The 16,974-nt window shown below is 37.7% G+C and overlaps 1 protein-coding gene across 1 annotated transcript in view; it reads right to left on the bottom strand.

Annotated features, from left to right (window-relative positions):
• Positions 1–306: 306 nt before the first annotated feature.
• The window catches only part of LOC126470492 (voltage-dependent P/Q-type calcium channel subunit alpha-1A-like), a 72,250-nt gene continuing 55,582 nt past the window's right edge, over positions 307–16,974 (bottom strand). The window contains exon 3 of the mRNA XM_050098365.1: positions 307–543. Coding sequence (XP_049954322.1) covers positions 400–543 — 144 coding nt within the window. The 3' untranslated portion in view covers positions 307–399. The remainder of the gene's footprint in view (positions 544–16,974) is intronic.

The raw sequence follows: 16,974 nt of genomic DNA, 5'->3' as shown, positions 1-16,974 counted from the left end.
TACTCCTCCATTTAAAAAGAATTTAACTAACAATTTCTTCCCAATCAATTGGAGATAGAAACAAGCTGAATACCTTCAAGAATTCTCTTCAGTTTCTTGGTGCCCTGATAAACTTCTGTTGATGTTATATATCATTTTGGAAGCTGTTGCATAAATAATTGAGTTTCTCAATTCATTTATGCCAACAGTTTTGCTGTCACAAGAGAAATATTTCCAAGTGTATGCATTTTACTTTTTTGTTCACAGTACCAACATATTACTCAACAGAAGCTTCTGCAATTAATTTTCCATGCATTACCGAAGTGATTAATGCAGGATAACTGTGAGCATTGTCACATACCCATGTGACAGCTTATGTAAAACCTGAAGTATTGCTCATGTCTGGAAATATTTCTCTTATTAGTCACCAAAAAACCAGTTATTTACCTTAAAAGATTGCACAAAAGTCCACAATAATATCCTGATGGTGTAGCCCTGTCTCAACAGCTTAATGAGGCGCGCGGCTCGGAACAGCCTCAAGAATCCCACGTTGATGAATTTCTCCTGTGCATCACCATAGAGCAATTTCTGGACAAATTAAACTGTGTTACTAATTATATAAAATGAAACACGACATTGAAACCACACAAAGCCGCTTACACTTGCGTCTCAGTGATAGTGGAGTACTAACGAATTTACAGAATGATGATCTTTATTTCAATTTCATTAACTGATGCCATACTTCCCAATAACTACATGAACATAAATCACTATCATGTTATTCCAACTAGCTGTTGATTGATGCTTTATATTAATTTTAAAATTAAAAAATTAATTAAATTAATCTTTCAGTTGGAAAAAATGGCTCAACTATTTCAGCTTAATACACATCTGAGTTGTAGCTGCAGGGATAATATGCATCCAGTAATAAAATAGAAATGATCTTCTTGCTGCAGACTGGACAGACAGCAATTGTAAGCCACTTATGTGGAAGCCTACCAAGAACTACGAAATATCAGTAAAAAGGAAAGCGAAAGTGCTATGATGGAGATGATAGTGCCCAAGAACAGTCTATTGGGAAGAAAATTGTAATGCAGGGCCCAAATATAAACTAAAATAAACAAAAGAGCAAAAACTGTTAAATGTTGCATGCAAGATTCTGCTACGTGAATTACATTTCGTCTTGACTTCTGTCCTCTACAGAGAAGGCTCAGACTAACATGTTATATTTTTAATGGTAAATATTTGGAAAAAAAGTGGAGGAACTAAATAAACGTCACAGGACCTGGTAGAGTAGCACTGAATATTATTATTTGATGGAAACATAACTGATCCCAATATACTTGTTTTACACATTGTGGGAAAAAAGGAATTTTACTCTGCATATTTTTGCCTCTCTTGCAGTAGAGTTATACTGCCCATTTATTGCATATTTAATACAAAAAATACGCAAGAAAACATTTCTTAAGACTAATTTTAGAACTGCAACAAGGAAAACATTACTTCTCATCCGAGAATATTGGAAATTTTTCTCAGGTTTTCAGTCCATTGGTTGAAACTCCTTCTAAAGCCTTCTAAACAGGTTAATATCATTATGCCAAGTAACCAAGTATATCTTAGAGCTTTTTATTCAAAGCCACTCAACACTAGACTAACTCAGCACTGAGTATAAAATTATACCCATCAAATAAATGATGCTGGTGTGTTTTTAAATACACAAAATTTTTTATTCCCATTTTTGTACAGAATACTAATGAAGAAAGGATCTTTATGTAATACACTCTAAGACAAGAAAAAATGGCAGAGCATGAAGGAATTATCCAAATGAGGGGTGATGTACGTCTACAGACAAACAAATGGTTATAGTTTCAGAAATAAATTGGAAGATTTATTCAAGACAAAGAGCTTCACAAATTGAGCAAGTCAGTAATGCATTGGTCTACTTCTGGCCCTTATGCAAGCAGTTAATTGGCTTGTCATTGAGTATTAGTTGTTGGATGTCCTCACGAATGATATCATGTCAAATTCTGTCTAACTGGCTTGTAGGCCATGCCCATAACGCTCCTAACTTTCTCAACTGGGGAGAGATATGGTGAACTTGCTTTCCAGGGTAGGGTTTGACAAGCATAAAGACAAGCAATAGAAACTCTCACCACATGCAAACAGGCATTATCTTACTGAAATCTAAACCCAGGATGGTTTATCATGAAGGGCAATAAAACAGAGCATTATCCCAAAACTATCACTCCTGGTTGTCGGGTCATATGGTGGATGACCGTCAGGGTGGTATCCCGCTGTTTTCCAAGGCATCTCCAGTTATATCTTCAGCCTAGAATCTCATGACTGGAATAGAATTGTCTTGAGCGATGAGTCCCATTTCAAACTGAGCCCTGATGACAAGCAAAGACATGTCTGGAGATGCCCTGGACAGTAGTCGAATACCAACCTGACTGTTGCCCACCATATGGCCCGACAGCCAGGAGTGATGGTCTGGGGTGCCACTTCTTTTCATAAAAGGACCCCTTTAGATGTCATCCACAACACCCTCACAGCACAACAGTATGGCAACAATATTCCATGCCTCATTTTGTTGGTAAACCACCCTGTGTGTAAATTTCAGCAAGATAGTGCCCGCCCGCACACAGCGAGTTTCTCCTGCTTGCCTTCATGCTTACTAAACCATACCTTGGCCAGCAAGCTCAACAGATCTCTCCCCAATTGAGAAAATTTGGAGAATTATGGACAGGGCCCACCAACCATCTTGGGATTTTGACAATCTAATTCACCAACTGGACAGAATTTGGCATGATATCGAGGGATGACAACCAACAACTCTATCAATTAATGCCAAGCCCGGTAACTGCTCGCATTAGGGTCACAGTTGGACCAACACATTACTGACTTGCTGAGTTTGTTAAATTTTCTTATGAATAGATCATCCAATTTTTCTGGAACTGTAATCATTTGTTTGTCTGTACAAGTACACAAGATCTGCAAATTTCCATACAATTCAGATAATTATTTTGTGGTGTGTCCTTTTTTCCCCTTTAAAGTGTATATTTCACTGTCTTGCCGTACACTATCATTTCATTAAAAAAAAGAAAGTCACTAGTTTCCTATTTATATTATCATTAAACTGTACATTAGATCAAGACTGTGGAATGGAAGAAGAAGAAAACTTTCAAAGAGTGAAAGAGATAAATAACACATGCCATTAAATGAAAAGTAATGCTAACTACAAATCAAAATACAAAGTTCTTCATATCTGTGGAATGAAAGAAAGATACTACAGTTGCTACCACTGCACAGCAGGAACAGAACAATGAGTATCACTGAAGCAACTAATCAGGGTTCTTATATCAAAAGTAATAGGACAACATTTACAGTAATAATATCTCTGATGATGGGCAAAAAGTCTAGAAGATAAGAACAAACATAAGAGGTTAGGCTGAGATCTAAACAAGGGAAGAAATATTTGGTTTCACAATGTACTGTGTTTCATTTTTTAAATACCCACAAAAACATTAAAAAATTTCACTCATATCTGAATTCCCATTCAGCAATTTAATTGCAGTGAGGAGACTCGTTGCAATGTTCTCTAAAACCAACACGAATAAATGACAGTTTTAAATATTTTAAAAAGATCAACAGCATTATTGTGAAAAATATTTTAGTACTCAATGCTAGAAAATGAATGTGAGATTCAAAATACAATACAAGCATAGAAAAAAATTATAAGGCTTCAGATAAAATACATTGCTCTGTTCAGCTGAATTTCACACTTTCTCAAAATTTTCATAAAATGCAAATAAAGCTTATTTCTGTGAAATTAATTTGTAAATGATAAAAAGTGTTATACATTCAATACTGAACAGCAAAGGAAACAGAAAATAGAAAAAAGAACACAAAGCTGAACTGAATTATGTGTCTGAAACACGCAAAGCAAAAGATGCAAATCAGCTTCTTATTGCAGAAGCAATAATAGTGAGGGCTGTGTAAATACTACTAGTAAGCACACTGGACAAAAAGTTAGTTACCCCAAAGGAACCTCTCTTTAATACCATTTAACACTGGCTGTAACATTGATAATGGCCTCAGTTCCACACAGGAGAAAGTCCACAAGTTTCTTCGGGTCTGCCATATGCAGCTGAAGGCACTCATTGATAATTAGCTTCCATAGAGAAATAAAACTTGAGGATGTTCATTGTTACATTTCAACCACTGTTTTGAATAGCCCCAGACATTTTCTGTGGGACAATGATTGGGTGATTAAGGAGGCAAGTCGAGGTGTGATAGGGTACCTCACTGTTAGTCAAACAAGCAACTGTTTGTGCTGCCTTATAGACATGGCTATTGTCATTTAGGAAGACAGGAATGACCAAAACATACTCGTAATTAAGAGGTAGAGGAAGGAGCAGCACCTGACCTTAGTGATCGGGACTATGTCATTAAACATAAACTACCCCCAGAACATCACAGAACCACCTCTGGCCCGAACTAAACCCTCTGCATTCTATGGATTAAATGCCCCAGTGGGCTGTTGGTGCAACTGATGCCTTGCAACCTTTGAAAATATGATTCCTCAGACCACACTACATGCCTTCCAGTCAGCTACTGTCTAGTTTGTGTTATTTGGCCCAATGAAAATGTACAGCTTTATGTGATCCTGTAAGCAGTGAACTTCTGTGAGGTACCCACCTCTGAATTTCTTTTACACGCAATGTTCACCCACAAAGTGACTGAGATCAACTTGATTCACTGTCTGTACCACTTCCTGTTGGCTTTAAAACCAACTGTCATAGACATCATGTGACACTTGTCTCAAGTTGCTGTCCTTGTCACTTGAGGTCTTTTACAACTAGTGTTCATATGTCATACCACATGACTGCAAGAGTTACATGATTCCTTGTAGATTCATTGGACAATTGACAATGGTACACCAACAAAGAATCCAACTTAAGTAACAGTAGGTCATTCATTTGTCCAAACGTGTTGGCTCCATTCTGCCATTCTAAGACATCTCCGCGTCACCCCATATTACTGCACTGATTTCATACAACTGTCTGGCATGTACACATCACATCACTGTCAAGATGACAGAGGGGGAGAGTTATATGACCACCTGGTACCAGTCCTACTCTGTGGACAGCACTTTTTCAAGAGGGTGACTAATATTTTGTCCGGTGAGCTTATTAAAACATATTTTATAAATTGAGTGAAAAGTATATTTTAAACAGGCTTAATTATAACAAAGCAAGTTATATGAATTGTTGATGAAAGTTACTTCTCTTTTAACAAATGTTTCATTATAAAAACACAGAACTTCTCTCTGTGATTGTCTTCAAGGTATTACAATGCCTTGTTTCAAGTATATGATATTTTAAAGAACCGTAATTCATTAACACTTTTAGATTCTCATGCTACATACAATTACTAATAGTTCATGTGTGTTTGACATCAAATGTTATAAATCTAACTATCAAATAGCTATTTCGTAGCATTCATCATGTGTGAGATGAATCAGTTCTTAGAGATAAAGAACAAATATTTAATAACATGATACTGGAAAATCGTAAGTGGAAAACAGACAATAGAATGAGTAGAGATACTCATGTACAATGTAGCAGAGGCAATGAACACAAATAAGAACTGGAACATGCTATTTCAGCTTATGAGCTTTCTCTCTTGCACACAACTACATGGTCCCAGTGTTGCAGCTTAGATGGAATGACAGAAACTTCAACTTCTATTATGTCCCAAAATGAGAAATATCATGCCTATATCCCCTCCCACCTCCCCCCAGAACTGTAAGTCCCATTTTATAATACTACTCACAAGGGAAACTTGTCACACATGCCCCTCAGATTTAGTGGTCAGAGGGCCCAGTGGACAGCCCGTCTAAAACTGAACACAGTTCAAGCATGCGAATAGGAATAAGGTGTACTGAACTGTGAAAAAAATAAAAAAGCAAAATAGATACAGTGCAATGGTCCATGGTCAGGAAGTGCAATACAGAGGACCCTGCCAGATCGATGGTGTGGTTAAGTGGTCACGATGTTAGACTACCAAGTGGATGAGCCATGTTCAAATCTCCCTTGTGCCATTTTTCTCTCCTATTTTTTTTTTGTTCTTTGGTGTATTCAGATTTGTGTCTGTCATGATGTAATGTCCGTTCGCAACAGTGAGGTGTAAGGGAGGGACCTATAATGGCAGTTGATTGTGCACAACTATTCTATTAGCAGGCAAAAGGAAGTGGCTTTCAAATGGGAACTGCAATAGTTTGATGACAAGGTGACAAGTCAACTGAATCCTCCACTGGAAAACACATCTGGTGTGTCATACATAGCATTAGCAACAGTACGTGTGTCATATGATATGAATCTCTTACTGACACACCTAATTTGTGATCCTGGTGAGTGACTGAGATATGCCTCCTAGTCTGATGTAGGTGTTCGTATGAACGTGATTGAAATAACTCCCATGGAAATAATGAAAACATAATAGTTTGTCACATAAGCTGCAACAAATGAATGCAAGTTTCACAGTCACAGTTTCTCTGTGCTCTGTCAAAACACGTTTTTAATGTTTTTGGAGTTGCATTCCATTTTGGAAGTTCTGACTTGAACTCCTTTGTTGCAACATAGTTCACACCCATTTATTTTGTTTTAATTCCTTGAGACATCTATATGGTATCTAGTCTGCTCTCACTACTCATCATGTTTATTTGCAACAGTAACATATTCTTACCACATGACTTACATTCTATAACCAATGTATAGTATGACTACTGCCAAGACTACAGAAAGAGAACAGACATTTCAGTGACTGAACAGACAGTTCATAATGTTGTGGAAAAAAAATAAATGGCACATGGGAGTTTTGAACCTGCTTTACTAACCACTAACCACAGCCCCACTGCTATTCAGTTTCCCTCATTATTGCACTTGTTAAGCTTGGACTCTTCACTGTTTTTCACTGTCCCCCCTCCCCCCCCCCCCCCCCCCTCCACCGTTCAGTACACCTTCTTCCTGTTTTCATGTTTGATCTGTGTTCAGTTTTGGATGTGCAACAGGCAGTTCCCTTGTCAGCAAAATCAGTTGTAGTTTCATACCACATATTTCCTATTCTCTCTCGGAGGCAGGGTTACCTATGAATGAAGCCATGTCATATACTAAGTAAGTTGCAACTTCTGAATATCCACTTATGTGAGCTTAACCACCAAAGATCTGTACACATGAATGAAGCACCAACACCAAACTGTGACCAAAAGCTACATTGAGCAAGGCTATATGATTGCCAGTATGACCCAAATCCAAAAATGAACAGGGCTGAGTGAGTTCAGAGAGCAGACAGAATAATTAAAGAGACAAGGAGAAGCACACACAAGATCTGTCATCTCATGCATGTCACATGTTTGAAAGTTGTCACGTAACTGGTGGTTATGATTGCAGAAACTGGCATTAAATTGTGCAGATTTTCTCTGCTGTGTGACCTGTCATACACTGATTTCCACACAACCACATATGTTACAGCAAACCTGTATGCACCATTTTAAAGAACTTTTACAGTGGAGTCATCTGACAGTGTGGTATAAGTAAACTCTGAAAGATCAAATGCATATTTCAAATTTATTAGTAAGTGCACAGTAAAATTTAACTAATGAATGCACCTTTTTACAGCTGTCAATCAGGTTTTCACTAAAAGATAACAATGAAAGGTATCAGATTAAGTATGTACAAACAATGACACTGCAATAATTTGCATGTAAAAAGTGTAAAAACTTTAAGTAATCATTTATTTATTAAATAAAATTGATACAAAATAATGTGCAACAGCATGTGAGAGTCATAAGCAAAATAACATCTCACAGAATGGGCATACAACTTGCATTCTTAATTAGTGTTAAAGTTACTTTAGGATTCAAGAATATTCAGAAAACAGTGAAAGCTACATAAATTTTGAATATGTTACTGTAAATGTGAAATATTATTATCACACTCAGAAAATATAAGATGTGCCTCTTGGACCTTCACTGTCAAATATCATATAACATGTATAAATATAATAGAAAAAACTAAATTCCACCTGAACAGGCCATGAAGGCCCAATGGTACTGATTGGCCTTATGTCATCCTCAGCCCACAGGCATCACTGGATGTGGATACAGAGGGGTATGTGGTCAGCACGCCATTCTCCCAGCCATACAAATACAATAGGGGAAGCAAAAAATACGATATAAATGTCATTTGACCCAAGGCGAAAAAACTTTTTGTAACATTGTCAACAAGCATTTTCTCTAGCCAACTGGCACCACAGCTGCAGTCACATATCTACTAAGCATTTCAGGTAGATGATCTTTCCAGCACAGTAATTTAAAAAAAGCACAAATTTTATGGTTAAACCAAATACATACTGTATCTCACTAATTTTAGCATCACAGAAGGCATATTTTTCAGTGCTCTGAAAAGAATCATTGTCAAACCACTACATAACAAAGGATCAAAGGAAGAAACATCTAACTATAGACCAATATCATCAATGGTCAAATTTAGTAAAATCCTTGAGTCATTTATTCTGGCACAATTTAGTGTCATTTCCACTAGAAACAATTTTCTTGAAGAAACACCACATGGACTTACAAAAGATTGCGACACCATAACAAGTGTCACAGAATTTTTGCACAAATTCTGTAATTAACTACACTGAAGCACCAAAGAAACGTATAGGCATGTGTATTCAAATACAGATATATGTAAACAGGCAAAATACAGCGCTGGATTCAGCAGCACCTACATAAGACAAGTACCTGGCGCAGTTGTTAAATTGGCTACTGCTGCTACAATGACAGGTTATCAAGATTTAAGTTAGTTTGAATGTCGTGTTATAATCAGCCCACGAGCGATGTGACACTGCATCAAGGTAGCGATGAATTGGGGATTTTCCCGTACAACCAGTGTACCATGAATATCAGGAATCTGGCAAAACATCAAATCTCTGACATCGCTGCATCTGGAAAAAGATCCTGCACAAACAGGACCAACGACGACTTACGAGAATCATTCAACATGACAGAAGTGCAACCTTTCCACAAATTGCTGCAGATTTCAATACTGGGCCATCAACAAGTGTCGGATTGTGAACCATTCAATGAAACATCATCGATATGGGCTTTCAGAGCCAAAGGCCCACTCATGTATTCTCGGTGAATGCTCGACACAAAGCTTTATGCCTCGCCTGGGTTTGTCAATATCGACATTGGACTGTTGATGACTGGAAACACGTTGCCTGGTCAGAAGAGTCTTGCTTCAAATTGTATCGAGCAGAGGATGTGTACAGTTATGGAGACAGCCTCATGAATCCGTGGACCCTGCAAGTTAGCAGGGGACTGTTCAAGCTGGAAGCTGGTGGAGGTTCTGCAGTGTTGTGGGGCATGTACAGTTGTAGTGATATAGGACCCCTGATACATCCACATATGTGACAGGTGACACATATGTAAGCATCTATCATAACAGCGTGGAAAAACTCAACATTAGGTCTACGACTGAAACAGTAATGCAGGGTAAGCCACAGGGTTCAATACTAGGACCATTTATTTTTCTCATATATGCAAATGACATTATACAACATTCTAATTCCCAGATAATTACTTCAGCTGACAACACTTCTCTGCTCTTCTATGGTGGCGATTGGAAGGAGATAACATATTGTTCAGCACATGAAACATAAAGCTGACTAAACATTTAAGTAACCAATGCCTAAAAACCAATAGTACAGAACCACAGTTACTGGATTTCAAAGCAGGCATTCCACAGAGTACAGAAAATATTTGCAAAATTTTGTACATAGACACTGAAGACTGCAAATTACTTGGCCTGCACTGAGATGGAAATTGTCAATGAGTAAACCATGGAAACTTTGTGCGTGGAAAAGCAAGCAATGCATTATACTTGCTAAGCCAGCTGTCCAAAATAGAATGTAATAAATTGCTGAAAATGGTATACTATGAGACAGTTATTGTGCTGCTTGTGTCCACTTGAACAGAACACTGGTGCTATAAAAGCGAGCTGTTAAGCTGATACATAGTCTGAGGTACATGGAGACCTGTAGTGATCCTGTGTGTGTGTGTGTGTGTGTGTGTGTGTGTGTGTGTGTAAATTTTTCAAAGCAGTGAAAGAAGCTATGAAAGTAGATGCAGAGAGGTGCTCTGCATCGCGGTGTAGCTTGCTGTCCAGGTTTCGAGAGGGTGTGTTGCTTCCCCTACTTATACCTCCCGAGGAGATCACAAAAGTAAAATTATAGAGATTCCAGCGCACTAGGAGGCTTTCCAGCAGTCGTTCTTCCCACGAACCATACACAACTGGAACCAGAAAGGGAGGTGATGACAGTAGTACGTAAAGTGCCCTCTGCCACACACCATTGGGTGGCTTGCGGAGTATAAATATAGATGTAGAATGAAGGAGTTGAAGGAAAGAAATTGTAAGTCAGCTGCACACATAAAAATTCGCAACTAAGTGTAGAAAGTGCGCTGTCCAGTCACATTAATGTTACCACCTGTCAAAAAGCCTGAATAACCATATTTTGCAGTGTGGACTGCTATGAGACACACAGGAAGAGTGTCAATGACATTCTGGAAAGCACTGCCATGGAGGTGGAGCCATGCCGGCTCCAATGTCCTGGCCAACTTTGCTAGGTGTCTCGGCTGAGTATGCCTGGCTGAACAGCCCAATCAAGGCTGGCCCACAGATTCTCAATTGGGTTTAAATCCGAGGAGTTTGGTGGTTGCAGGAGTAGGGTAGGCTCATCTTGGTGCTGTTTGAACCGTGCAGGTACACTGAGATATGTGTGACATGTTGCATTGTCTTGTTGGTAGTGCTGAGGAAAAACTAACTGCACATAGGGGTGGACATGGTCCCCAAGGATAGATGCATACTTCTGTTGATAAAATGTGCCTTCCAGAATGACAAGCTCATCCATGGAATAACATGAAAACATTCCTCAGAACATAATGCTCTCACCTCTGGCCTGGAATCTTTGCTTTCATACGTTTCACATCTTATGCGTCAACGACCATCTATCCAAAGGAGCATAAACCACGATTCATCTACAAAGACTACTTGTTACCACTCAGTGGATGTCCAGTTGTGCTATTGGTGTGCAAATTGCAGCCTTTGTTGTCAATGAGCAGCAGTCGGCACAGGTGCATAAACCAGGCTCATACACAGCAACGTTCGCAGAACAGTCATTGAGGAAACACTGTTGGTAGCTCCTCGGTTCACCTGGGCGGTCAGTTGCTCAACAGCTGCACATCTATTCACCTGTACATGTCTTCACAGCTGTCGTTCACCCCTGTCATCTGTGTCCTGTGGTGCACCACAGCTGTCTTGGCAGTGGTTTTGGATAGCATCATTTTGCCATGCACAGCATACTTTAACCATGAAAGCACATGACCAGTTTACAAACATAGCCCTCCTAGAAATGCTTCCACCCTTGGCTTGAAAGACAATGATCTGGCTTGAAAGACAATAATCATGCACCTTAAGGATGTCAGATAAATAATTATGTTTTCACATTACGACAATGACTGAACTGTTTTCCATGTTCCTCCCGGACACCATTTATATGGCTTTCACTGCTAGTGCTGCCATATGCCATCTGTGGAGGCTATTGCACTTTGATGTTGAACATAAGCGGTGGCCACATTAATGTGAGTGGACCACGTATTACCTTACTACATAATCTTTAATTTCTCAAAACACTATATATTTATATAAAAGATATATAGTATCTTTGTAGTTAAAATTTTATTTGAATTAAACCTATGTACACAGCTATGATATGCAGTAACCTTGTGAACAAATAGTACATGTGCGTAAGTCATCATTTGATGACTACATGAAAAAAAAAAAAAAAAAAAAAAAAAAAATAATGAGAAATAATGTGGCACTGACAGAAGATACATTTGATGATTAAGTCATTTTCATTAATATGGTGATAGTAAAAGGAAATTTTCTGTCTGCCACCATATTTATTTTCTGAATTTGTCGTAAATGGTCACATTTTAGCATAGAAAAAGGTGGCCACTGTCACACGAACAAATGTTCATATTTTCCTCAGATCTGTTTATATGAAAATCTTAATGTATGCCACTGTACAAGGAATCTCTCTCTCTCTCATTGATCTGTAGATCACTAAAGCACATCATAAGCCAGAATATCACCCTGAACACTCAGCAGACGTAATTATTTGATACAGTGGTTGGAATAGTCTACAACAAGAGCTCAGATTATCTGAAAGATGAAGAATTAGTGTCAGTTGTTTTGCTCATCCTGTTATGATATTTTGGGCAAGTTCTTTCCATTCAGTAGTACGTAAAGTAGTGGGAAGTGAAAATACAAGGGAGATATAAAGACTTACTTTCAACCACAGAGGGCAAAAACATTCACAGGCATTTACTGTTGGCGTGTTTAGCATATGATGAAGTCAAATTGGCTAGCTAAGTTAGAAAATACAGGTACAGACTCTGAACTGGTGTCAGGAGTGATGTCAGTAGTTGTACTATTCTGCATAGGTGTTTACATCTTATTCAATGGAAAATGTGTGGTACATTGAAAAGGATCATGAAGTCAGTTCTTTCCAACATTTTAAACAATAAGAAATATGTCACTGGAAGGATTCTAGAGCAGTGGTTCCCACACTTCTTTGGTTCCCTAGGCCCTTAACATGTCAGAATTTACTGACAGTAAAAACATTGGTTTATCTAATGCAGTTGAAAAGCTCAGCTGACACAGATACATTAGTTTAGAAATATAATAATAAATCTTTTAAAATTATGAATGACTGAGTACATTTATCATTAATATAATACATGGGTGCCTGAGTTGCTTGTTCTCTTCACAACTCCTCAAATCTCAGAATCTAAATGTATACAGCTAACCTTATTTCCTGTTAATTTTGTGATGATATTTGTACTTTATTATAGTGACTGAAAAAACCAGCATCACACTAATAGGATGTTGCTAATGGAAGTAATGTTCTCTAGTAGCTTTACTACTAAGCAGTAGATTTTTATCTTTTACTGATATGCAACAATCACGAGGTTCCATAATGCCAAATTTTGGCTTTGGCACTGTGATAAACCACTCAATAAGTTTTCTTTTGTAAATAAGTACTGTCAGGTAGAGCTTTGGCTCTAAAGTGGTCTTGAATACATATAAATTTTTGGATCTTTTTTTTCCAAACAATGGAAAATCCAAGGTAGAATGATGGCAATCTTATGAAAAGGATAGATTTCTACTCACCATGTAGTGGAGATGTTGAGTCGCTGACAGGCACAACAAGCTTTCAGCCAAAAGGCCTTCCTCTGAAGTAGAGAACACACACAAACATTCACACGAATACAACTCACACACACCATTGTCTCCTGCTGCTGTTTTTTACATGCTGTGTTAAGTGATCTTCAGGAGCAGAATGTAAATTCCAAGATAAATTAACTTCACTGGTGACTACAAATTGGTAGAACAAGGGAAAATAATCATCCATACTACCCTAAATCTCCATTATTTATCATTTTTTCCTCTTCTCTCCATTTTTCAAAAAACTTAAATCTGCAACACTAATATGTAAATGAGGGGGGGGGGAACCATCTATAAATTTTTTCAGCACGCTCGTGCCTTTCCTTCTTGAAGAGAAATGTGCATTTTTTTTGTCATGGTTGAAACATATGAAGCAATACATTGCTTCATAACAGTCAGAATGAGCAGCAGTAATAAAACAAAGATATGTATTCAGCTCACATATTTTCACACAAATTTTTGAACAACCCTACTTGCACTGGCTGAGTTTTTACATAATTTTCTGTAATCAACAAACATTTTAAGATTACATACAGTGGAGTATTTAACTACTCCAATTTGAGCGCTTCTTTGTGAACATTGCCATTATTCCAAAGTGAATCTGGAGTTTTGTTTCAAATAATGGTCTGCAATCATCCATAACAGTTGGACAGTGAATAACCCATGTCAGTACAAACATAAACGCACTTTATCCTTTCACAGTTATTTTCAAACATAAATGTATTCAGTATACTGAAATGGTCCTGAGGTGGTTTTTTTTAACTTGTAGTAATACTTTTACAATAGAGATGCCCTCCACAATGGAAATATCTAAGAACCATATGTGACAAATTTCAGTATGCACCTCTATAAATGTCCTTGGGCTCATCAAGCTGCAACCTAAATTCATTTCCTTTAGTTATTCAATTAATTCTGCATTAAGACTGTATGGAAACTGATGGTAATATTATACAAACACAAATTTGAAAGTAGTTTCCACAATGACTCTCAAATTGTGATATTCTTTAAATGTGGATTAACTGGTAGATTTAACTGATAGTTGTTCTGTAGTGATAGGGAGCATTTTATACTTTGTAACTATACATGCAAACTTGTATGATGCTAGTAAAACATTATTTGTTACTGACAAACACTTAGAAAAAGTACCTTTTGTTGTATTAATTCATTTAACTTTCTAGAATGGAAGTTGGGAGGGTTACCAACAAAGTTTGAAAAATTTGTTTTTAAGTTGTGTTTTGAGTTACTTACAAGAATACATACTGCTGCCAATCCTTTTAGTCACCTATACATTGTGGCCTTTCTACAGTATTTTCATTTGATGATCTCAAGCCAAATTACATTAATTGATGTCATATTTATAATATTTTAGCTTGGTTTGTGGTACAGTCTATCCAATTTCAAGAATGATCTTAATCTGCACACTAATACACTTCACAGCAACAAATGAGGTGGCTGAGAGGGTACGACCAGCTCTCCAACTCCTATTGTTGCATCCTTCTTCAGTAACTGGCAATTAGAAAGCTTTTCCCTCAGATGAGAACTGTAAATACAAGTTTTCATCACAGTAGTATCACAGCAAAACTTAGATTACCAAACACTAATCTATCACTGACATAATTTATGTGGCAGCAGTGCACCTGATATATACAGCTGTCACCAGCACACCTCACCCCTGTTGAACAAAGGAGCTGTAGCTGCTACTTTGCTATGGCATTGATTGATTGGCAAAGGTGGCACTCCAGGATAGAAACCTTTGTCAATACACTACATACAGAGGACAGTGCTCACATTTCTTTTTATCTTACTTCCTACATCAAATTCTTCAGCCAACAAACCAGTGCTTAGGTGAAGTTAACAGAGGAATGCAACCAACATTTTCAGTACATACATATGTAGACCAACAGTTGCAGTGGACATTAAATAACGAGTACTAAGTCACCAGGACTCAGTAAGGTGACAGAAGACTTAGAAGCTCTGTCTAGAGACTGAATGAAAGAGGATCAGATAGTGATAGTTTGAGGATATGGGCCTGGGAATAGTCTTGGTGGGGATTGGCATATGGTATAAGTGGTAATTTGGACAGAATTGCTATTCCAACTCAGAAAATTAATGTTCACTTTGTACAACTGTTTTAGCATTAAATCAACCTGTATCGACAGTGTTATGAGGTGAGTTACTATAGGACTTCGGGTGGTACTGATGAGTGCTGACAAGATACATGTTTCAGCGATACGTTGAGTTATACTAGAAATAGTCTACACCTGAATAGCATTGGAAAGGGATGGTTGGTTCAGCTTTTAAGTGAAAGTATACATCAAATTCCTGTGATAATATGTAGAAGGGCTAGGCCTTTTTAAGGATGAAGTCAGATCAGAGGTATACCTGTATGAGGGAGGTTCCTTGTTAGTTCAATAAGTGGGAAGTGCAGATCAGAATGCTCAGTAAGCTTATTTTACCAAACTATTAGAGGAATTTGTGATACAATAGATGAACTTCTAATACATCTGAATTTTAACTTCTGTGTATCTCAAAGCATCATTTATGTAAAGCTTGTTTTGGAGGATACATATTAAGCGATTTCTATGCAGGGAGTTCATTCCAGATGGGAAGAGTGTCTATTTATATAATTTGGTGTTTTATTCAAAGGAGTTGTCATATCAAAAGACTGTAAAGTCCTAATATTTGAAGGATGTGCAGGGGAGTTTGAATTTTCAAAGAAAAACCTATTCACTCTCTACAGAGTGCACAGATATTTGTACTGAAAGGAATCAACCCAGAGTCATGCTATTGAGTGTAGTAACTGTTGCCACATAATCCACAGGCAGTGTCCGCCAAAATGTATTTATAAATATTTTAAATATTTACACTGAATGATGTCATCCATTTCATAGCCATTGAAAAATGTCTGAAATGTGAATGTTGTCAACATTCTGGTACTTATTTCGTGCAAGCTATAGGACAGCACACAAGATTTCCAAATAATCTATTACAATTAGAAACTTCCTGGCAGATTAAAACTGTGTGCCAGACTGAGACTCAAACTCGGGTCCTTTGCCTTTTGCGGGCAAGTGCTCTACCAGCTGACCTACCCAAGCACGACTCACGCCCTGTCCTCACAGCTTCACATCTGCCAGTATATCATCTCCTACCTTCCAAATGTCACAGAAGCTCTCCTGCAAACCTTGCAAAACTAGCACTCCTGGAAGAAAGGATAGGATTGTATGTACTGCAGATTAGATGATGGTTTCACCACCTGAGGAATTCATTTTTATAGGGTATAATTTATGACACCATCATGGTGGAAATGAAGACATTCTGAAGAAACTCTTTGTGCTCTACTAGGTTCCTCCTGTATGTTTGGACACATCATGTAGGCAGGGCCAAGGAAAAAAGTGGATTGTGAGATCCTAAAAATAGTCCTATTGGCTTTCCTTTTGTCGATACCAATGAAATTCTCCAACAGACAGAAGTAATCTGCTCAAGAAAAGTATATGTGAGTCAGAAGCAACAACTGCATCACTGATGAAATAGACTCTTTGAAAGAAAAATGACATGAGACAACCTGTGTGACAACTGAAGTCTGTTTAAGTCAATATCAGTCATAGATGTTATAGGTAACACCACCATCACATTGACTCTGACC

Source organism: Schistocerca serialis, chromosome 3 (genome assembly GCF_023864345.2).
Source record: "Schistocerca serialis cubense isolate TAMUIC-IGC-003099 chromosome 3, iqSchSeri2.2, whole genome shotgun sequence".
NCBI lineage: Eukaryota > Metazoa > Arthropoda > Insecta > Orthoptera > Acrididae > Schistocerca > Schistocerca serialis.
The sequence above is the reverse complement of the archived record's forward strand: the minus strand, read 5'-3'. Positions and strand labels throughout refer to the sequence as shown.